The sequence below is a fragment of the Delphinus delphis genome, chromosome 13 (genome assembly GCF_949987515.2).
Source record: "Delphinus delphis chromosome 13, mDelDel1.2, whole genome shotgun sequence".
Taxonomy (NCBI): domain Eukaryota; kingdom Metazoa; phylum Chordata; class Mammalia; order Artiodactyla; family Delphinidae; genus Delphinus; species Delphinus delphis.
The window spans coordinates 23,042,240-23,065,729 of record NC_082695.1 but is presented as its reverse complement, the minus strand read 5'-3'; the positions used below and the strand labels follow the sequence as shown (position 1 = coordinate 23,065,729).

Genomic DNA, 23,490 nt, shown 5'->3' with positions numbered 1-23,490 from the left:
CGAATGGTGAGAACCCTGGTGATGTGGATGCCTGGACTCTTAGGAGTCCCTACCCCATGCTCATCTATCAAGCACTGGAGTCTAACTGGACCGAGCCTCTTCGGGGCAGGACCACGAATGAACGAATGAGGCCAGGGAAACGGGGTTGGGGTACAAGACTTCAGGGAAATGAGAACAGAATGAGAGGACGTGGGGTTATTGATTACTAAAGAGTAAACTCTTCCCCTGCTGCACCTCAGTTTACCCATGTGAGGAATAAGTGCACTTCACTAAAGCTCTGTGAATCCTTTGGGGGTACCAGCGAGCAAAGGCCCAGCCTTTAAAGACAGGCAGTCCTGGGTTCAAATGCTAGTTGTGCCGCCTATGAACTGTCAGCCACGCCTGTAAGAAACAAGAGTAGCCAAAATTTACTGAGCGTACACTTGTACCAGGCTTTCTAAGCGCTCTGAATGTATTAATTCCTTGAATCCTTGCAATAAGGCGATAAACACAGGGCTGTTGCCTGGTACCCAGGAGGCGCTCATTAAAGAATTAGCTTTATTATCATCAAATAAAGGTCACAGCCTCCCTGTTGAGGTTCCTGGTTTCAGCCCTGGGAGTCTTCATCATTGTAGGATCATGTAGGGCAGCCAGGTCAACTGTGATCTCGCAGGAAGCTGGGATCGCGACTCAGTGATCCTCAACCCCAGAAACACTGGCAGTGCCTGCGCGGAATTAGGAGACGGTCCCTAAAGTCACGTGATCGTCGCTTCTCCGTGACCCTCCCAATCCAGGTCCACCGCAGGCGCTGCGCGCGCTTGCCAGACCCGCACTATTTGGCGCGCTCTGAGAAGCCCGAGTTGGGCGGGGTCTCCGTCCTGACCGTTAAGATGGTCAGGTGCACCCTTAGTGCCCTTAGCAAAAATGGCGGAAGACGGCCCACCGGCTGGGCCAATCAGGGGGCGAGCAGGCCGTCAGGACGCCTTCAGCGCACGGAAGGAGACTAGCAGATGGCTTCTGCGCATGCGCCCCGCTTATTGAAGGGGAGAAGCAGGCACCCCACGGCGGAAGTTTGCGTGTGTGAGTAACTGTGAGGAGCGAGGCGGAAGGCGCTGACTTCTACGCCCTGCGCGCTGAAAGTTCTTTATTCATTGGTTACTTTTCCTAACAGAGCGCTGTAAACCAAGGTCAGGATATCCTCCTGAGGGGTCTGGCTGGGAGCCATGCGGCCTCGGGGCCTCCTGTCAGTTCTAGCCTTGCCCCTGACTCCTGCTCCCTCAGCTTGGCCGGACCATCTCCCCAGGATGGGTCAGGGCCTGGGTTTCTGAGGGGTGGAAGCTTCAGGACTCACACCCACCGCCAGCCTCCCTGGCCCTTCACGGAGCTGGGATCCCTGGAGGTAACTTCCCTGTGCTTTGTTTGCACTGAAGGACAGTGGCTGGGTACCAAAGCTCACTGTCCCAGGAAGCTGAGTCACTGACAATCATTAGTAGTTTAAGAGGCAACCAGTGGGACCCAGGAACTGCTGGATTCCTCGAGGCGAGGGAGAGGCCTGCCTGTCTACCCTTGAAAGGGAAGACCTATGCTGACTCGGGCCCTCTCCCAAGACTTGGGAAAAGCTAAAAGATCCTAGCCTGGGTAGAAAGTTCAGAAGAGCCTCAGACCCCCACCATAACTCTAGCAACCGGCTACCTTGCTATTCCTCATTATGATCTAGACTTACATGTTCATTTGGGAGCAAGTTCCTCCCCTGCAGCTGGCTTCCCTGAAGTGTTAGGTCTCAATTTCTCCCCTTTTTCCTAATTTCCTCCCTGCCACCCCATGGTTCCCCCCTCCCTGTCTCATCTGTCACTGGACAGGTGAAGTTGGCACAGCTTATAAGACAGATGCTGTCACGGTGCCCAGCCCCTGGGGACTCCTTAGTAATTTGAGAGGCAAGGAGGCCCACTTCAGCTAGTCTCCCTCTTCCTAATTCTGAAATGAAGGCTCCCCAGATCCAGCCCCGAGGTCTTTCTTCTAGCCCAGTTTCTTTGGGCGTCAGAGTGCTGGGAAAATGACTGCTACAAGGGATAGAAACTGACAGGGAGATGCTGAGGGAGCCAGGCCTGCTGTGGGAGGAGGCGTTACTTTGGGGTGACTGCCCCCAGCTGTTTCATCTTCTCTTCTGAGGCTTTGTCTGGAAGCAGGACCTCCACGGTAAAACTGACCTTCTTTGCATGAATGAAGCTGTAGGTGTTGTCAAACCGCAGGACATCTGAGGGGAGGGGAAAAAACAGACATTCAGGCAATTCTGACAAAGAGCTTGGACACAGTGATTTTGGTTGATTGAGCAAGGCAGTGTGGTAGGTAATGAGGCTGAAGGTAGCATAAGCAATGGTCCTTCACCTTCTGAAACCTAGTCTAGCTGGGATACAATATGTTCATGAAGAGAAAAATATATAAGAACATGCCAAGTGCCAGATGAGTGGCAGAGACAGTCACGTCTGTAACAGCTTGGAACGAGGGGGCCCTGTAGACTGAAATCATGTGAAAGGCTTTTTAAAGGAGTTAGAGCTTGAACTGGGTCTTGAAAGGAGGGAGTAGAATTAGTTGCAGCAGTAGTTATTATAATAATAATAATAGTAATGGTAACAACAGCTATTTATGTGACTCAATACTGGTATGGCAATCTATATATATTATTCACAATAACTCTTGAGTTCAGCATTAGTACTGTGTTATATAAAAAGAAAGTCACTGTGTCACACAGTGAGGAAGGGATGGAGCTGGAATTTCCCTCTGGCCTGCATTGCTGCCTGACTTGGGCCCTAGAAAGCCTAATCCTGTTCAGTTTCTGACAAAAGGTAAAATATGCAAACTTTTTTTTTTTTTAAAGAAGATGTTGGGGGTAGGAGTTTTGTAATTTATTTATTTATTTTTGCTGTGTTGGGTCTTTGTTTCTGTGCGAGGGCTTTCGCTAGCGGCAAGTGGGGGCCACTCTTCATCCGTGGTGCGCGGGCCTCTCACTATCGTGGCCTCTCTTGTTGCGGAGCACAGGCTCCAGATGCGCAGGCTCAGTAGTTGTGGCTCACGGGCCTAGTTGCTCCGCGGCATGTGGGATCCTCCCAGACCAGGGCTTGAACCCGTGTCCCCTGCATTAGCAGGCAGATTCTCAACCACTGCGCCACCAGGGAAGCCCAAAATATGCAAACTTTTGAACCAGAAACTTACCCCACAGAAAGATAAATGGACAAAGATGCTCAATACACCCCTATTTGTAGTAATAAAAGATGAGGAAAACTAAAATGTTCAAAGAAGAATTGCTTTAAAAGTTTTTATTGAAATACTATTCTGTATAAAAAGAAAGAGGTGAGCTTCATAGAAGTGACTGGGGAAACTAGTGACAATATATCCTTAGGCTAAAAAAAGCAAGTTGCAGAACAATTTGTAAACCATTTCTAACATTTTTGTTAATATATGTAAAAAAATTTTTTTTGGCTTTGTTACTTGGTCTACCTACATTGACAAGTTTTACAATTTCAAAATTCCTTCAAATATACACTGAATAACATATATAATTCCTATGAACGTATATGGGTGGGCACATGTCCTGTATATTATGGAAACACATAATGCTTCTAAAGGGATGGAAAATATTTGGTAGGATAATACACAAGATCTGTTAGTGGTTTCCTCTGGGGAGAGAAAATGGGCATGCAGTTGGCAGAAAAGGCTTCCAACCCTTGGCCAAGGAACAGACTGCTTTTAATCTAACCCTTCTTTTTTTGAGAAGTTTTTCCATTCCAGTCAAACACCCCTTCCAAAGAACAGAGTGGGAAAACAAAAACACTAGCTCTGCCCCTTCCCTATCCTGGTCTCTAACTTTTCCCAGCCAAAAAAACCCTGTACATTTAATCCTGAGATTTAACCTTTCCGCTTTTCTGCCCCTGGATAAAATGCATAGTTTTAGACTGAGGGCAGACACACCATTCACCCTTTTCTTCATGGTGTGAAGTGAGTAATAGTCATTGATTTTCTCTCTGAGCCAGAGGTCTTTCAGGACCAGTAGTGCCTCTGGAAAGAGGGAAGCTTCCTCTCTGACCTGGATGACAGAGCCTTAGCAACCAGAGTCAGTCATGCTAGAGAAGAGGTCTTTGAGCTCCTTGGACCAAGCATCAGGATTGAGATGACTCTGCCTAGCATGATGTTCTGCCCTCAGAAACAAGGAAGGGGCTGTTGTGACGCCCAGGCCCGAGGGAAGTGGTTCATTTTGACACTAATCATGTACTCACAGACTTGTAGAGGCCCCAGAGATCCTCCAGGCTGGGGCTCCTTCACTTTTGTTGGGGAACTGACCCCCCTGAGAATCTGATGAAAGCATACAATTTCAGATCCCATGGAGCCCATCATGGACCCTCTGGGGCAGTGGTTCCCAATGGGAAAGTCACCATTCTGAAGAGAGGAGGAGCTGGGGGTAACTGTGCCCTCTCATTTATGTATTGAGAAAACATATATATTCTTAGTGTCCTTTTATTTCTTTTATATTCCAGATAGGAGAGTATATTGACTTTTTAATTATGTGTGTAGGTGGTTATAATATCTATGAATTTCATTTCAGAGTAGTAAAGGGGACATTAGACACCACTTATTATAAAAGGGAGGTGTTTGGTCTTTAAAGATTTAGAATCACTGTCTTTAAAGATCTATATCACTAAAGATTTAGAATCATAGACCCCAGATTAAGATCTGCTCTAGCCTACTCCCCTCATTTTAAGGAAAAAGAGAGCAAAATCTAATTAGAGACACTCGGAGAGTTACTGGCAAAGCTGGACTCAGAAACCGGGTCTTCTGGTGCCTAGAGGGGCTGTTTAACCTTCCTACAGTGCTTCAGCTCTTCTAGACCACAATGCACGCTCCAGATCTTTTTTTCTGAATCTTTTTCTTTCCTAGAAGAGTACTCTACACTCAGGACCTCAGGAAATATTAGTTGGGAGAAAAAAAAGTGGAATCTCCCAGTCAAGGCCCCACAAGCAGATAAACATTCCATCTGGGAATGTATCCAAGGGGAACTATAATTTGGGATTTGCAAACCTAAGCCTGATTATGTTAAAGGGTTCATGGTACTACAGACAGGTAGTGGGCAGCGCTGGAAAACGGTTTGGGCTCTGCTGAGTTTGGGTAAATTACTTCCCAGGTCTGGGACCCCACTCTCTCCTCTGTCACATGATCATCTCTAGGGTAGTCTGTGGTCACGAGATCCTGTACCGGGACCCTAGGATTCTCTCCTGTCTCCGTTTCTTGGTGTCTATGCAGGCTACGCTGTGGGAGAGATAACATCCCCTCTCTATACCTCAGCTTCCCTGTCCTTTAAAAGAGAAATTCAAGCTTATATGTACAAAATGCTTTATGCTCTGAGGATGACAGTGTCTGGGCTGGTGCTAAGCCTTGTTCTTGATGAAGCACACAGTATACCGCCTTCTCCCTCAGGACCCGACAGCTCACTAACAAGAATACTTCTCCTCCCTGGGGAGCCAGACCACAGAGTATATGTGAGGAGGGGGCGGTGGAGACTGAGGTTGCTTGGGCTGTGGGGGAGGACACAGGATCTGAGGTTGGGGCAATGGTGTGGACAAGTACAGAGGCCAAGACATCTGTGGGGCTAGTTCAGACTTCTGGCAGTGCTGCCATGAAAACAGGGCGCAGGGCTTCTCCCATCTCTGGCACTATCTCCCCAGTGGCCCTTCTCCCCCAGGTTTTCCCCTAATGATAATAATGGTGGCCACAGTGCGCTGAGTGCTGCGTGGCAGGCATTACGCTAAGTGCTGCACAGACCTGATCGCATTTCATCATCAGGTGTCCCTATGAGGTAGAGAATTTGATCCCCATTGTAGCAATCAGGAAACTGAAGCTCAAGGAGGCCAAGTCACTTGCCTAAGGACTAGTCAGTGGTCAAGTCCATCTCAGCTTGATGACAAAGCCCTTGCTGTCACTGATTTTCCATGCCTGGCCCCTTGGCTCAGACAGAGAGGAAACTGGAGATTTGATGGGGGTTTTGTGTGTGTGTGTATGTGATTTTTCTGCTTATAAATGTAGTACATGTTCTTTGTAACATAAACTGTATTTGCAGGGCCAGTATAAAGAAACGAAAGCCCTCTATAAGCTTCCTACCACCATTAGCATTAGCAGAGTCCCCAGAATTCTTTTTTTTTTTTTTTTTTGGTAGGTAAGAAGTGAATTTATTTAGAGAAACACACTCCACAGACAGAGTGTGGGCCATCTCAGAAGGTAAAAGCGGCCAACCCCAGAATTCTTTTGACCTTTTTTAGCCAAAGTGAGTATACATCATATATGCTAAGTCTCATGCTTTATTTTTTTTTAACATGTATCAGACATCTTATATGTCAGTTTATTCTCTTTAATGCGTATACTGTATTCCATTATATGGATGGACCATAATTTACTTAACAAGACCTTCTTAAGGCCATTTAGTTTATTATCAGTTTCCCAAACTGCTAGGAACATCCATGTACCTATATCTTTGTGTTTTTGTGTAAATATTTCTGTACAGTAAATTTCCAGAGGTAGAATTGCTGAGTCAAAGGGAATTTAATCGATATTGCAAAGCTAAGTGAGGTTAAACACCTTTTCAAATATCTATTTGCCATTCTTATTCCTCTTGGGTAAACTTCCTGTTCATGTTCTGTGGCCATTTTTTGATCAACTTGGAGATGAGTGAAGTTCAGCAGAGTCAAGGCTAGGTTTGTCAGCACTCTGCTCACCCTGTGATCCCTACACCTACGTAACGTGTTCTGCCTCTCTGATGTCTGGGGAGGGCGCATCCCCAGGAAATGTCTAATGGCAGTCACAGCCCCAGTTACACCTGGACCAGGTCACCTTGAGCCTGTCATCTCACCTCTCCAGGCCTAGGTTTCCTCACCTATGCAAGAGAGGTTGAAACTGATGGAGCTCCACTTCTAGTTCTAACAGTGTGAGAACTTAAATCCATGGAGAAAGAGGGACCTCCAGGGCAAACAGCTAGAGCAGGGGCTTCGAGCCAAGACAGAGAGACTTACAGATGCCAGGATCGCTGCAGGTGAGGGTCCCATCCTCAGGGACCAGGTGGGCATTGTACCTCTGGTTGGAAAGCACCTCTGTCATCTCCCCTGCCCTCTGCCGCTCCCCCACTTTGGTCTTCAGGAAAATCCCAAAACCGATGTCCGAACCATCCGACATGAACTGCCACCTGCAGGGGACACCCACCCACTTAGACGTGATTCCGTCTGCATGTTCCCTCTCTGGGGTCCTGCCACCAGGGCTTCTCCCACCCCAGCCCACCGCCAGCACCTATGGCCAGAAGGCTCAGGTCTCCTGGAAGGGTCCAGAACCCTACCTGAGGACGCAGCCTGGAAAGAGAATTTCATACTCCACTTGGTGGGAGGAGCCCCGGGAAATCTGCACACTGTGTTCGTACTGCTGTTTCAGCTGGTCTCGCACGTAATACTTCTTGGGGATGTCACCCCCATAGTTGATCTAGAAGCAGAGCACGGAGTGAGCTGGAATGTGCATTTGAGCCAGGTGTCTCTGGTCACCTCCGGCCCCTGGCAGCCCATACCTTGGATTTACACTTGGGGTCTCCATCAGGGTCAGTCATGGTGCCCCCATACTCCACAGGCAGCTGGTCAGGGCTGACATATTTCAGTAAAACCTCCTTCCAGTTTGCTGGCAGGAGAGGGAAGGAAGGAGAGAAAAGGATCACCACCAGGGCAGGAGTTCATCACAGCCCTGGCAGTCTACACAAAAGAGGCAGAAAAAACCTGTCTGCCCCCGCACACAAAACATGGGCATTGGAAGCACAGGACGTGCGCACAGCTCTGCAGGGGGTTCAAGAGGAGCTGTCACCCAGATGACTGCCCTGTTCTGGACCAGGAAGCAGGAGACAGAGGTCCTGTCCCCACTGCCTCTGGCCAGCGAAGCAACCTGAGGCAAATAAATCACTTCATTCTGAGCCTAGTTCCTCCTGCCCTGCAAGGTTATGGTGGGAGTGAAGTGAACTAAGTACTTGAGAGGGTGTTCGTTGTAAACTGTAAAATGCCGTACCTGTATGAGAGTGTATTATCACTCCCAGGAAGAGGGGATACAAATATTTGAAGTGCAAGCAGGAGGGAACAAAGAAAGGAGGGGAGGGCATTCCACGCAGAGGGAACAGCGCATGTGGCAGGCAGGAGGGCAGTCAACATGATCTGCCCTAGTTAGACTGAGCGTGAGGTCATGACCACTGTCACCTACTGTGCTCACTCGTGATTTATTGAATGAATGCATCACTGTAGACCGACCCCTTAAATGGGCTCCCTTGGCTTTACCCCAGCCACAGTTTCATTCTCTTGTTTTGTAGGCTGTTTGGCTACCAGTGATTTGGTTTTTTTTTTTTTTTTTCTTTAAATAACCAAGCCCTTTCCTGACTAGGAGAGTTTGCCTCAAGTCCAGCCAAGGCTGAGATCCATTTCTGTGCCAGATTCCTAAACAAGTATCAGCCAAAGACAATATTTTGATACTGGATGGAAACCTTTCCCTGCTGACGACAGAGACCAGATACAGAGAGCAGCTCCAGGTCACAGGGTACCACCGAGCATCCTCTGTGGCTGGTGCTGCCCGTAAACCCACAGGGATGGTCCAGGGTCTCCCAGCCTTCAGATTTCTAGGGACTTGAGACCATGCAACTCCAGGGGTGCTTTAATCTGTGCTGAGTACCAGTGACCAGCCCAGGGTGAATTTCTCCCCTCCTCTATGGAAGATCCGGTACCTTCCCAGCCCGAGGCGGGTTTGGTTGAAAGGGTTTCAGGTGTGGGTGGGGGAACTGACTGAACCTCCTCTGCAGCCCCGCTGCCAGGAAACCGAACTGGCTCATGCTCATGGTGGGTGGCAGCCACAGAAAAGCCAAAAATCATTAGAGCCTTTTCCTCAGACGTTGTTTCTTCACCCAGTTCAGCTGGAGGGTTGGAATAAGGCCAGGAGGATTCTTCCCATCTCACAGAGAGGAACTGAGGCTACAAGGACAGAATTTGTTGCACTAGAGCCAGGACCAGCACCCAGAAGTCCTGTGCTTTCCAGACTGCTTTGCACCACACCCAGGCTCAGCACACATTTGGAAACCCTCCACTTTCAATGTGGTACCTGAAGGTGAACATTCAGAAACCTTCAGAATTCCCTACCCCCAGTTCAACTCCACAGGTGGCATTAAGCCGTCCACGAGCCAGTCCCAATCTCCCTTTCTAGGCTTTTCTCCCACCACCCCACATCACACTCCAGCCAAACTTGACTCCTGCCTGTCCCTGGCTGGCTTGATTCCCATGGGTCTTCCTTGCTGGCTTCCCCTCGTCCCCTGATGTTCTCCTGCTGCTGTGCCTATCCAGTGTCCGTCTGCTCTCTTCCCCGCCAACCTCGCAATCGCTTCTTCACTCCCTGGTGGGCTCCTCTTTCTCTTGATGCCCTTGAGCCTGGATATTCCCCAGGCTTCAGCCTCTGTTCTGTGGGCAGTCTTACCTCCTCTCAAGGTTTTAGCTGCTGTCTCTATCTAAAACTCCAAATCTCCAGACTGGAGTTTGCTGCTAAGCTTCAGGCCCAGGCATCCCCAACATGTGTACACCTCACAGACTCCTAGAACTCAACTTCAAGCCTTTCCTTCTGACTGTATTATTCCCCAGTGGAACTAACTGCATCAGAATGACTGCAATGCTGTCACTCATGCCAGATACCAGGGAGCCATTCTAGATTTCTCTTCCTCCCTTCCTACATCCAGTCAATTGAGTTCTGCTGTTCCACTTCCTACGAAAGTCTGAAATCCATCCTCTCCTCTCCGTCCCTACAGCCCCCGCCGTGGCTCAGGCTTGCAACACCTGGTACGTGGGCTGTGGCCACGGTATACAAACTGGTATCTGTCCTGAGAATCAGGTCCTGTACCCCACCCCCTGCCCCGGCTCAGGAACTCCTCTCTGGTGCCCAGTGGCCGGTGGAGTTGTGTCCCAGCTTCCCGACACAGTGCCCTGGATTCTCTGTGACCCAGCTCCTGGCACCTGGCTCCCTCTCCACGTCATCTCTCGCACACCCTGCCGTGTGCCCTCTTCAGCTGCCCGTGCCATGGTGTGTAAGGTCTTTGCTCATTGTTCTTATTTCTGCCCAACAGCTTCCTGCCTTGCTTCACCTGGCTACCCTACTCATTCCATAGCTCGCAGGTGAGGGAGGCATCGCCCCCTCCCCAGGCTGGGCGGGGTGAGTGCCCCTGCTCAGTGTTCCCATGGGCTTTTCACCTCCTCTCTTTTACACGTAACATCTTGCGCTGATATACATCTGTTTGTGTCTCCCTTCTCCGAGAGGCCACAAGCTCTTCAAGGGACTCTGTCTTACCTCTGTGGCCTTGACACCTACCTAGTCCAGGGCCAGGCACACAGCAGGTGCCCATCCAATGAATCCATGCGTACTTGCCCTCAACTGAAAGCAACCTCTGCTCCTGTGACCTCCCTTCTCTGCCGCATCTATGCCTTTTCTTTTTTTCTTTTTTTTTTTTTTAAAGGAATTTTATTTATTTTTTGGCTGCATTGGGTCTTTCTTGCTGCACGTGGGCTTTCTCTAGTTGCGGTGAGCAGAGGCTACTCTTCATTGCAGTGCGCGGGCTTCTCATTGCGGTGGCTTCTCTTGTTGCGGAGCATGGGCTCTAGGCACGCGGGCTTCAGTAGTTGTGGAACGCAGGCTCAGTAGTTGTGGCTCGCAGGCTCTAGAGCGCAGGCTCAGTAGTTGTGGCGCACGGGCTTAGTTGCTCCATGGCATGTGGGATCTTCCTGGACCAGGGCTCGAACCCGTGTCCCCTGCATTGGCAGGTGGATTCTTAACCACTGTGCCACCAGGGAAGTCCATCTATGCCTTTTCTAGTTTGTGTCCTAGCTTTCTCTTAAAAGTCTCCTGTTTCACTGCAAGCTTATTGAGGACAAGGACTTGCATTCCATTCATCTTTGAATTTCCCCGGAGTGTCTGAGAGAAAGAGTTCTTAGGAAAACAGACAGGAAGCCCCTTGCTAGGGCCCAGCCTGCTCCTGGGTCCCACTGCTCCCAAACCAGCAGAGGGAGCCTTCGCCCCGGCAGCTCTGGCTCTCTAATGCCATCCCCAGCGGGGCTGCAGCCATGCCGTGGAGTGGAGGAGGGTCTGGGCTACTCACCCCCCAGGACCATGATCTTCTTACGAGTGTCCTCACTCAGGAAGGGTTTGATGAGGTTATAGGCCACAGGAAACAGCTTGGGGGCTGGAACAGAGACCAGGCCATGTGAGGCCAGGAGCAGTCCCCACTCTGTCCCTAACAGTGTCCACCATAGCCCCCAGTGTCTGGCCATGCACTCCCTGGTGCTGTGGAGCCCACACAGGCAGCCCTATGTGAGGCTCGGCTTTCCTGTCTGTACAGGGGGGATGGTCTTCCTTTCTCACGGGGCTCGGTGGCTCGAAGGAGGTAACGAATACTAAAAGCTTTGTGAATTACAAAGTGGTCTGCGTACATCATGGGTCGGTCTTCTGAACAGGTCCTAAGACCCCACCCTCCACCCCTGACTTCGGCTCACTCTATTTCACTCTCCTTAATCTGTCCCAGTAATATTTTTGGCCCCTCTTTCCCATTGGGCTTCATCACAGGTAGTTGCCAACTTACCTTTAATGACAAAAAGACGCTTCAGTGTTTCAGGGTAATTTTCCTCAAACATGCAGAGAAACTGTGGAAAGAATCCAGTGGGCTCAGAACTCTGTGCCAGGGAGGGAGGCCCTTCTTCCTCTGGCTTCCCCCACCCCACAGGGCCTCCTAGCAGAGGGACCCACCCCCCCAACCCACCCCCCGACCCTCACCTCTCACCCTCCACCACCCCCGAGCCCTGGCCTTCACCTCTCCATAGGCCTCCACAGCTGGCTTCCAGAGATGTTTGAGACCAAGCCCCTCACAGTCATAAATCAGGGTGATGGTCTCTATCTTGTTCCCCGTCTGCAGGGGACAGAGGAACAGAAAGTCACATCAGGCTGCCCCCCACACAACACACACACGGAAGCCCACCCCGGTTCAGGGAAAGTGCTGATTGTACCCTGCACCCATACTGCAACCAGATCCGGCAGGGCCGTACCTAGGGTTTTCTGAATCGAGATAATTACCCCAGGCCGGAACTGCGGCCTAGACAAGTCACCCTTCCCGTTTAGATCTCCGTGTTCTCATCCAGTAAACAGCTGGGTGAACTTAGATTACATCTGAAGTCGCTCCTGTTCTGCAGTTTGACCCGGTGGCCCCCCTCGTCCTCTGCACCCCGTGCAGCCACTCATCTCGCAGGCACAGATGCTCTCTATCCAACCTAAGCCCTTAAGGTGCATCTCTAACGCTTCTCTGCGTGCCCAGCCCCACAGGGCCTCTGCGCACACTAGGTTCTCAGTGAATGTGGATGACACTGTTGAAATGTCCCCAAACGTATCACATGGTCTCACTGGATCTTTACGACTGCTGAGGAGGAGGGCAGGGGAAAGGACCATGGCAGCTCCGCCTCGCTCTTCAGTCTTTTTCCAGTAAGAGAATTAGCTGTCCTTAGCTTTGTCTGAATTCAGAGTTAGGGAAGCACAGAATCTGAGCTCACTGACACCAGCGGCACCCAAATACTTGTCCAGGGATAGAGTGGTCCCTGACAAGGATTCCTCTGGTGCCCAGATAAAGGAAGAAAAGTAATGATAACGTAGCATGTTTTCTATGAAGCTAAACTTTACCCAATTAAAGGACGGCCCTTTATTCTGAGACAATGCCGTCCCTATAGTTTGGTGGGTTAATTATGACAATTAGGGACATAGATCAGTCCCTAAAACTTTGCAATTTCACTGGTCTATGAAACCTAAACATCAGGGCCTAAAGCTGCCCTTAAAGCCACGTGTGACACCCACACTTCTGCGTGACCACCTCCACCGGGCGTAACTCCTCTTCAGCCGTGCTGGTCCCCTCACCTTTTCGGTCTGGCAGGCGCACTCCCGCAAAAGCAGCTCGCAGTCCCGCATCTTGGTCTTGACCAAGTCCTGTTTGGTGGCTGAGAGGAGCAGACCCTTGGCATCCAGAGGTCCAATGATGTCGTACCAGATGGGGCAGCCATCCAGGTCGTAGCCGCACATGCCCCCTGAGAGATACTGTTGGACCACCTGGGCCCAGACAGAGATGGGGGTGCCCGGTCAGCAGGCCCCGGGCAGCCATACCTTCCCGGTGTCCAGGGCCTTCCTCTGGGTTCATCCGCCCCTGGGTGCCAATGGATACTCATTCAATGACTTGGCATTGTCAGACCTTTCCTCTGAGGGTCCCAGTCCCATAGACCCAGGATACAGATCATGGGTCTAACAGACCTCACGTGGTGTGGGGCGGGATAATCTGTTCTCACCTCTGGAGGCTGCCAGCTCATGATGTTGTCAATGTCCTTTTGCTTTCGGACCTCCACATGCTGCAAACACACGAGGGCTTTAAAAAAGCAGGGCGGGGAGGGGGTGGTCCTTAACAGGCATCTAGCAATGGGTGACAGCACGAACAGACCACCGGACCACAGGTAAGTCACGAGAAGGCAACCAGCAGGAATGGAAAAGAAGGAAGTGCCTGTTTCAGAGATCTCAGCAGAACAGATTATAATTCTTGGCTGGCCCAGAACTATGAAAGCTCTGTTTCCAGGGAAGGGAATGCACTTTGTCCTGGAGGATAAGGCAGTACGGGTCGGCTAATACTCAGATATGTCACATAAGCCACAGGCGGTGACTGGGGTGGGAGGGGGTGGACAGAAGTCCAAGCACGGCGTGATTCTGATGGGCAGAAATGGAGGCAACAGTGGGCTTCGGAGCCAAATGGGTCTCACCTTCCGGAGCATGGCCTCAGACTTCTGCAGGTCAAAGCTTCTTGCTATAACAGGGAAACATGGTCAGGGTTAGGATAGCAGCCTGGGCGCCAAGGATGGGAAGATTTCCCTGCTCCTGTGCGGAAACGCCTGCTGACTCTCAGATCACCCCACATATAGAAGCTAATGTGAGGACATTCACTGCTTCTAGAGCACCACAGCCCCTGGGCTTGTGGGGAAAGCAGGTCAAGGTTCAGGGCAGGTGGGGGCAGCATTGCAAGTTCAGGGTCAAAAGAGTTTTACCCTAGTGGATGCAATCAGGTGAAGGGTCTTATCTCCTGTCAGGGAAAGCAAACCCTGGGCCCCCTTATCATTTACCCTTCTCCTTCCACAAAGTTAATCTCCTCCACGGTCTAACATCCAGTCCTGAGAGCTTGACCTGCGGTTCAAAGATGAATACAGCTGCCGCATAATCTGGGGCAGGACTGGCAGAACATTCCAGTAGGATGGAGGGGAGATGAGCCTCCAGTCAACCTTGCCATATCCTCAGAGGACCCATGCATACCCCAGGGGGACACAGAGGACCCTCGTCCTCCCAGGGTTCCCAGAAAGTTTCAGAATTAGAGTTCACCTGGCTCAACTCAATTTCATGTACAAACCCTGACATGCTGTCCTGCTCAAACTTGAACACAAAGACCTCCCTGCCCGCCAAGGCCATCTGCTCCCAAACAATCCAAGCTGCCATTTGCACACAGCCCTCACTATTGTACTGAGCAGGGACCCTCTACAGAGACATTCAGAGAGGAGGGGCGGGGGTGCTTCCTCAGCCACGTGACCACCTTTCCAATACTCGCAAATTCTGTGCTGCCACCCTGAGTGCTCCCTGCTATCATGCTGCCCGTCCATGGATCCTTTAACCGTCCTTCAAAGCTTGGTTTCAAGTCCATCAACTTCCCTTTGGATGTTTTCCAGTTTGCCAGTGCCCCTCTTGAAGTGTGTGGTCCAGAGCACAGGTGTTGCCTACCCTTCTCCAATTAAGCCTAAGAACTTTCTCGGCAACAGGCCAGGCCCTTAACTCAGGCGAAGCTTACAGTCAACTGAAACCCCCAAATCCTTTTCACCTGTGCTGCTTATGAATCCTCTACCCCATAGGTTGAGAGGTGGTTTTCTGGATCTATCCCTATCAGATTTCATCTTGTTATGGCCAGCTGCATTTCATCTTTTTTTTTTAAATTTTTTAATTTTTGGCTGTGTTGGGTCTTCGTTGCTGCAGGCAGGCTTTTCTCTGGTTGCAGTGAGCAGGGGCTACTCTTCATTGTGGTGCGCAGGCTTCTCATTGTGGTGGCTTCTCTTGTTGTGGAGCATGGGCTCTAGGCACACGGGCTTCAGTAGTTGTGGGACACGGGCTCAGTAGTTGTGGCTCATGGGCTCTAGAGCGCAGGCTGAGTAGTTGTGGCACATGGGCTTAGTTGCTCCACGGCATGCGGGATCTTCCCAGACTAGGGCTCGAACCCATGTCCCCTGCATTGGCAGGCGGATTCTTAACCACTGCGCCACAAGGGAAGCCCCTGCATTTCATCTTTTAAAGAGTTTCTGAGATCCAGATTCTGACCAATTTTGCCATTTGACCTATGAACTGTCCCTCCCAGCTGTATGTCCTCTATGGGTCTGATTGACATCCAGATCTGCTGACAGCCCTGGAACCTGGGCCAGACAGGCTGCCCTCTGGACTGTCACCAGCCCCTTAATCACTGCTCTTCGGGAGTGGCCGAGCACATTCCCTGACTCTGCTGCCCTGAAATGCAGTCCACTCACCTGCACTCAAGGATACGACAAGAGATTTGACCAATGCCATACCCTGTCATGTGTGCTAGACACACGTTTGCAGAAATGAGCAGCCTTCCCTCTTGGGAAGTTCCTTCTCATGGTCACCCTTCACATGCCATTGTAGCAGCAGGGGGCAGCTTTCAGAGGAATATAATCTGGGTTTGCATCTCAGCCCTTCCACCTTCTTCCTGTTTGACCTTGGACAAGATACTGCACATCTCTGGCCAAATCATCCAGTGAGCTAGAAACACTTGGAAGATGCAAGGCACCATGCTATCATGTTGGGGTAGCCCAGCTGGACCTGAAAGTGGGACTCCTCCATGGGAGGGACACGCCCAACTGTGAGGAGAGTCATCTTCCTTGGGAACAGGAGTGGTGGTGAACTTCGGGCCCCCTTATCTCAGGGAGGCTCTCCAGTTAACCTTTAGCTGCTGGGGTCCAAAATCCAGGGTCTTTTAGGGCCCTCTCGGAGTTTCCATTGCCCCTGGCAGTACCGGCCTGATGCCTCTCCAGGGCTCCTGCCACCCTGGTCAGGGGCAGCTCAAAGCATGGCTTAGGGCACTGCCAGAGAGGCCGGCCTGGGAGCAAGCTGTCCTGGGTTCTTATTTGATCTCTTCCTGTCCTGGAAAACAAAGAGACTCAGACCTGCTCTGCCAGGCTCACAGGTTTCCTCCACCTCCTCGTTTTATCTTGCCATCTGAGCCCCCTCGCTGGGGTGCCCAGAGCTCAGGCCCACTCGGGGGGAGGCAGTGATCTGTGTGCCTGCTCTCGGGCCTGGGGCCCAGCAGAAAGCCAAGCCCATGTCGGGGGAAGGGAGGAACCCAGTGCTCACTCGAGAAAGGGAAGAACCCAGTGCTCACTCACACCTAGATTAGACAAAGACATTCGGCTGGCATGTGCCTTGCAAATGTTTCCTTTAGATGAAAAGGAGAAAAAGAAAAGGTTTCTCTAAAAAAAAAAAAAAGGGGGGGGGGGAATTCCCTGGTGGTCCAGTGGTTAGGACACCGAGCTTTCGAGCTTCCACTGCTGAAGGCCCAGGTTCAATCTCTGGTCAGGGAACTAAAATCCCGCAAGCTGTGCAGCGTGGCAAAAACAGAAAAGAAAAGAAAAGCAAGGCGACAAAAACCCTAATTGAAATTCACAGTAGAGTCTGACCAGGCCTGAGCTCCTGCCCAGGGAAATGTGAGGCACAAATAAAGTGCAGAGGAGATATTTTCTTGGTTTGAAGAGGCAGAGCTTGGTTTCAGGAGGCAGCTGTGGCTTACTGGAGAGGACGATGGCCTGGGAATCAGGGGCCCTAGGTTTCTGCCCTGATTCTGCTTTGCATTAGCTGTGTGCCCTCAGCTAAGTGCCCTCTCCTCTCTGAGCCTCAGTTTTCTCATCTGGCAAATGAGGATAACTGCACTCTTCTATATTCCTGCAAAGAGAGGGGTTATCCCAGGACTGGGGAGTTGGGGTGCCTGGGAAACCAGGGCCCCAGGCCAGCCTTCTCTCAGATAAAAAAAGAGCTGTGAAGCTGTTCAATTCAACAGCTCTCTGAAACCACACTTCCCCCACCTCACAGTAGCTGGGTAGTTTGTTTGATCATCTTGCAGCTGGCCCTTTAATGCAGCGCTGTCTGCCCACTCTCCCCACCCGCCCCCTTCCAGCTACAGCCCTTCAGCAAAGGCTGGGCCAAAATGTCCTCCAGCTCTGGACTGACTCCACCGCCGCCTCTTTGCTGCCTCTCTGAGTGGGTGGGGTGGGGGGAGTTCACAGCTTTTTAGGGGGAAAAGGGCAAGTGGCACTTTCAGAGGCACACAGGGTCTGCTCTGGGGGGCCTGCTAGCTATCAGCCTCTCAAGAGTGTGCCAGCTCTATTCAGTTTCTGGACAGAAAAGGAAAATACATCTCTTCCCCTGTCCCAAGACTCGCAGGGTATACATGTGTGTGTCTGTGTCTATAAATAAGTAATTGGCCATGACTTATACTTTAATATTTTGGGCTCTGATTCTGTTATCACGATTTAATCTCTGCTAATCTAACACAGAGGAATTTTCTCTATTATTTCTATGTCTGGCAATAAAGTTTCTACAAAGCCAAAAAAAAAGTGTGTCACAAGAACCAGAGAGGGTGGCACATGACTTGAATCACAGGAGAGGAGGAGAAAGAAAAGAACGGAAGGATTTCAGGAGTTGCAACATGGGGTTGAGTCTGACCCTGATGCTAGTAGAAACGTGTACACTGCATCATTACGGGCATAGCACTGTCATGTCCCATCTTGCCATAGGCAGGGCACCCTGTCTCATCCAGCTCTCCCAGAGAGGAGCCTCAGACAGATGTTCACCACTGGACCAGGTACCAGAGCCAGGCCAGGGCAGAGCTGGAATGGATCTCAGGGCCATGGAGCCAGATGATGGCTTGAGGGGAGTTTTGTTAACCTAGGTCAGGCTGAACCCCACCCACCGTGTTCCCCGTGCATTCTGCCCCTCCTTCAAGCTGCCACAGAGAGGGCCAGTCTCTCCCACGGGCCAAGACTCTGGTTCTAAGCTTGGCTCTGCCTCCAACTTCCCACAAGCTTGGGGCCTTTCTTGGCTTTTCCTCAACCTGTTTCCCCACATCCATCGGCAGAGTAGATTCATCGAGTGGATGGAAAGGGCACCGGGCTGGGAGTCAGCTGACCTGGCTCTAGTCCTCTCCCTGCCTGCAGTTCAGCACTGTGCGACTTGGGGCAAGTTACCTCACCTCTCTGAGCCTCAGTGTCGTTATCTATCCAACAGGAGGGTTGAGGTTATATCATTGCCAAGAACGCTTTTAGTTCTGAAGGTTGAATACTCCAGATTCTGAGATTGCCTGGGGCAGGGTTTCCAGAGGGTGCTATTCTGTTCCCCAGCCCAAGCCCCTGCCCCAGCCTCCCGCAGCCCCTTTTTCCTCACCTCGGAGCCAGCGCAGGAGAAAATAGTCATCTGGATTCGGCAGACTGGGCAGCACATCCTGGACATTCTCCCGAAACTGTAGGGAGAGGCAGCTGGGTGAGTAGCAGGTCCCACCCTGACCGCCCTCTGCCCGGGACTCTCCATAGAGGTTTTTGCTGGACCCCTGCTCAACACGGGTCAACTCTGCAGACACTGGCTGAGCACCTGAGCAGCGTGGGACACTCTGTCAGTCATGCTGGTGGGAGCTGAGTAGCAGGAGGAGGTGAGAAGGGAGTAAGACACTGCCCCTGCCTGGCTGTGCGCACTTACACGCTCCAGTGTGATGGCTGGGCAGAACAGCCCCCAGCTAACCGCCACAGTAGACACTCTGGGGTGTGCCACAGCAAAAGCGTAAGTTTACCAAGCATTCCTCATGTGCCCAGCACCGACCTCGGTGCTTATTCATTCTTCTAGAGATATTACTGCTCCCGTTTTACAGATGAAGTAATTAGAGCTCAGAGAGGCCAAGTAACATGCCCAAGGTCGACAGCTAGTAATCAGCAGAGCTGGGATGCAAACCCCGGTCTGTCCCAGGCCAGAGCCTGCACTCTTTCCACCATGGCCTGTCCCCTTAGTAATGGAATGGTGAGCAATGTGTCCAGGGAGCAGAGGGAAGGAAGAGTTTGATGCTGACTGGGGCCAGGAAGAGGGTGGTCTCACATTACTTCATATAAAAAATGACATTTGAGCTGGGCTTGAAGGACTCCAAAGGCAGCAGGAGGAGGAAGGAGGGCAATCCAGGTGGAGGGAAGAGTTCCAGCCAGAAGTCATGAAGGGGGAAAGTGTAGGGAGTGCCAAACAAGAGAGCTGGACAGTGACCCCAAGGATGGCCACGCCCCCTCCAACTGCTCATTACCCTGCAGGTGAGCATGCCCCCACGTGCTGTGCTGTCCCCAAGCCTCCTGCTCCCAGCCACTCACCTTTCCCTAGTCAGTGACCTACAGGGCAGCCACAGAGAGGATCAATGAGGACCCGCCACCTCTGCCCCTTGCCTAGGTCAGCCAGGGACTCAAACCATCCCATCCCCCAAACAGCTCCCAGACCCCCAGGGAGACTGGCATGAAGCCACCCCTTACCAAGGACACTACCCAGCCCCTGATATCTAGTTTAATCACCACCTAATCCCTTCTCTGCCTGACTTCCCCTGCAGGTCAGCAGTAAAATCTGAAACCTCCCTACCCGGCCTCCCTGGGATGGGGAGGCCCAGCCTGGGGCAAGGCCTCCATGGGACTGGAGCCTCTGCCCCACTACCACGGCAGAAGACACCTGCCACCCGCCCCCTCCACCACTTTCTCAGCAATGGAAAACTGCTGTGGAGGCTCCAGACCTAAGACTGGACGCAACCAGCTCCAGCTCCAAGCACAGCCAACCTTCCCTCTCTCCCCAAGGGCAGCAGGGGAGATCCAGCTGGTGGGAGAGGGTCCGGCTCTGGAACTGTTGCCCCCTCCTCTGCCCAGGCGCCAAGGCAAAGCTAGGCTTACCTCCTTGCCTTTTGAAGAGCATCAGCCCCAAGTCCCCAGCCCGGGAGGGGCCTGGGTTGAGGGAGGGGCCTGGGTTGCAGGACGGGGTGGGGAGCTGGTCTCAACTCAAACTAGCCCCAACCCAGTCAGTCACCGGTAGGATCCTAGGCTTTGCACTTGAAGCTGCTCCTTTCCACATCATCTGGTCCAACCTCCTCAATTCCTTTCCTCAAGGAGCGAACAGAGAAGGACCGGTTTTGCCCAAGGTCGCAGAGAGACTTGGTGCCAGAGCAGGAGCCATCCAAGTCTCCTAAGAAGCCCTCCGGCCCTTTCCATCGTGCCACTGCCCCTGCAAGAGGAAAACCTCCCGGAAATGGGAGGAAACCTAGGGCCCTGCCCCTGCCCCTGCCCCCAGGGCCCGGCTGCCAGTCCCGAGAATGAACTTTGCCTTTGTGCCCTCAGCTGCCTCCGTGGGCTTCCAAGCAACCACTTCTTCCCAGGTGGCAGCGCCAAGGGCTCGCTCGCGGCTGGGGCTGGGACGACCAAACTTCCCCGGGGTCCCCTCGGCGGACGGAGGGGAGCGAGGGAGGGGGCGACCGCGGACCGCTCGGTGCGGTGGCTGCCGCTCCTTCCGCCGCTCGCCGCGGACCCGCGCTCGCCCCCCATCCAGCCCCTTCCCAGCCCGCTGCCGCCAGAGGATGGGGGCCATCGCCCGGGGCGGGGCCGGGCCGGGACGGGGTGAGGGCTCACCTTGGCCAGTGCCTCCTTCTGCCTGGGGCTCAGATCGCCGACTCTGCCGCTCATCGTGGCCCAGGCTCTGGGCGCGGCGGTTGCGGCAGCAGACAGAGCACGGACTCGTTCTCCGCCGCGGGAGTAAAGTCCCAGCCTTTTGCCGGGGCCGCGGTTGGCAGCCAAGCCCCGCCTCTTAAAGGATCCCAAGGGGCGGAGTAGGGAGAGATGCTCTGGGCGCAGGAGCGTCTGACGCGGGTACCCTCCGCCCTCCTGAAGCGGAGACCTGAGCAGGAGGCGAGCAGGAGTGCCCACCCGGTCCGAGGCCCGTAGACATGAGAAGGACAGGAAGTCTGTGTTCCAGTCCCCAATTTACCCTTAGCTTACACTGTGACCTTGGAGGAGACACCTGAACTCTCTAGGCCTTACTGTCCCCAACTAGGTGCTATCTATTGAGCTCTTCTAAGATCAGGTCCCCACGGTGCAGGACCTCTCCCTCCAATACGAGAGGAAGCTTGACTGATGCCTCTATAGGGGACCAGGGGACCCCTAAGTCTAGCCATCGCCCTGCCTCCAGGACAGTGGCCTTGGCCTTTTCTCTCTGGGGCTTCTGCCCTCCTCCTGTCCTGCCATGGATTTTGGACCACTGCTGCAAACCCAGCTTGGGGCCTTTCAGTGTTAACAGCCTTTCCCTTCCCCCTTCGGGGCAGGCAGGCTGAGGGGGGGTAAGGAAGCCCAGACCCCATCTCCCCACCCAGAGCCCTGTCCTCCGCTTCTGACCTTCGCAGCTCTCTGAGAGGCTCATAAGGTGCTGGCACCCTCAGCTGGCATGGAGGGTTGCTTCCTCTCTGGGAATCAGAAGACCGGGGTTTGAATCCTAATCTTCCCCTTGTTTATATGAGACTTCAGGGAGCAACTTCACCTCTCTGAATCCAAGCTTCTTCATTCCCTAAATGGATTTGGATGATCTGGACCCTGAGTCAGCATGAGAGGATAAAGCAAGCTAATGTACATAGCTTGCCCTGCACTCAGGGCAGTGCCTAGCACAGGGTTCCCCTATGTGACCACTCCTTTGTCTGCTCTGCAGAGCTTCCCTTTGCTGCCTGCCTGGCCAGGCTTCAGCCTCGGGGTGGAGATGCAGGGTGGATGTGGAGGAAGCCACAGTGAAAGCGATGGCCCAATTAAAGCGGGCCTTCTATCAGCTTATCTGCTTCCCCCCCCAACTCACAGCCAGGGGCCAGAGCTGTGGGTTCCCATGTAGCTAGCTGCAAGTCTGATTTGCGGGACAGATGCCATCTGACTGTCCTGCCATGCCCCTTCCCCATACAATGAAGCCATTTCCTACTTTCTGAGCTCACCAGCCCTCCCTCTCTGTCTGGGTTCCCCCCTCCCCTACTCTAATCCTACCTCCAGGGTAGCAGCTGGTCACATGCCTTGGCCATTCTTTCCTCCTACTGCGTGCCAGGCCCTAGGTGCTGTTCTGGGGATCCCGAAATGAGTCGGATGCCATCCTGCACTCCCAAAGGTAAGACACAGGCACCATCGACTAGAATACAAGGACGAGATAAATGTCCCAAAGAGAGCCAGCAAGTACCTGGGAGCTTAAGGGGGGAAAATTTGCTTTGGGTTGGAATAATCCTAGAAGGCTTCATGGAGGGAACAAAATTGGACTGGGCCCTAAAAATCTGGGATGGGAAGGAAATGGAAAGGAGATTCATTCATTCCATGCTGGCACAAAGGCACGAGCAAAGTTCTGGTGGTAGGTAGGAAGCATGGCTACAACCAGAGAGGAGGGGAGAGAAGGATTGCGCCAGGAGGACCAGCAGGACCTTGATGTGGCCCTGCTTAGGAGCATCTGCCCGGCTAGACCATGAGGTCCTTGGGCACAGGACCCTGTTTACTCACCCCTGAATCCCCACAAGCCCCTCCCCCCACCACAGCATCCTGCACTCAGGGTCTGTTCAATAAATGAATGCCGAATGAATGAATGAATGTAAGAAACACTCCCAAAGGCACAGAGCTAGGTCCTGGGGGAGCCCTGGGAAAGAGACTCAAACATAGATCATTCAGGGATCAAGCAGCTCACCTCACTTAACAGCCGTGGAAACAGGCCCAAAGAGGCCATGGCCTGCCTAAAGTTGTTAGTGGCGTGACAGATGTGGAGAGCTTCGCGGGGTGCCTGGCCCATGGAAGGTGCTGAGTCGCGCCCTCCTCTTACTGCCTGGAATTCATGCAGAGCGAGGCCTAGGAGCCTGTGAGCATCACACCTCCCAGAGGAAAACCCCTGCCACCTCTGTACTCTGCACTCCAGGAGAGTGGAAAGCAGACCGCCCCTGGCTCTCTGGGTTAGAAGGCAGAGGCAGGCTACAGCAGGCCCATTAAAGACACTTGGGAGGACTTCGCTCTGCACCTGGCGAGGCCTCCACCATGGAGGTCTGCAGCCAGGCACAGAGTGAGGGTCTTGGGTCCAGCCTGGTGTCTGAGAGGCCCCCGCTCCACCCCTGTGAAGCATTTTCAGGCAGTCCTAGCAGTCCTGCCCTGGTTACAGACTCATCAGCTTTGGCTCAGGGCAGGGCACAGCCAACTTCCTTGCATGCCTGGCTGAGATCTTTCTTTTAGACCCTTCCAGGGGCAAGATGTTCTTTTCAGTGAAGGACCTACTCAAAGGAAAATAGAACAACTGCTTAGGTTGGTTCAG

The 23,490-nt window shown here is 52.5% G+C and overlaps 1 protein-coding gene across 3 annotated transcripts; it reads right to left on the bottom strand.

Moving 5' to 3' along the window:
- Positions 1 to 1,108: 1,108 nt before the first annotated feature.
- Positions 1,109 to 20,940, bottom strand: SEC14L2 (SEC14 like lipid binding 2). Of its 3 annotated transcripts, none has more exons than XM_060028334.1 (12): positions 20,814 to 20,940; positions 18,565 to 18,640; positions 13,845 to 13,888; positions 13,383 to 13,442; positions 12,961 to 13,149; positions 11,873 to 11,968; positions 11,645 to 11,705; positions 11,165 to 11,248; positions 7,571 to 7,677; positions 7,349 to 7,488; positions 7,032 to 7,201; positions 1,109 to 2,233 (listed from the first exon to the last, which is right to left on the bottom strand). In XM_060028334.1, exons 1-12 carry the CDS (start codon positions 20,865 to 20,867, stop codon positions 2,103 to 2,105), a joined length of 1,212 nt encoding a protein of 403 aa, XP_059884317.1. In that variant the 5' UTR covers positions 20,868 to 20,940; the 3' UTR covers positions 1,109 to 2,102. The 3 variants fall into 3 exon arrangements, with proteins under 3 accessions (XP_059884317.1, XP_069397417.1, XP_059884320.1); XM_069541316.1 differs by lacking the exon at positions 20,814 to 20,940 and adding an exon at positions 20,218 to 20,393; XM_060028337.1 differs by lacking the exon at positions 20,814 to 20,940 and adding an exon at positions 20,085 to 20,217.
- Between the last annotated feature and the right edge of the window lie 2,550 nt (positions 20,941 to 23,490).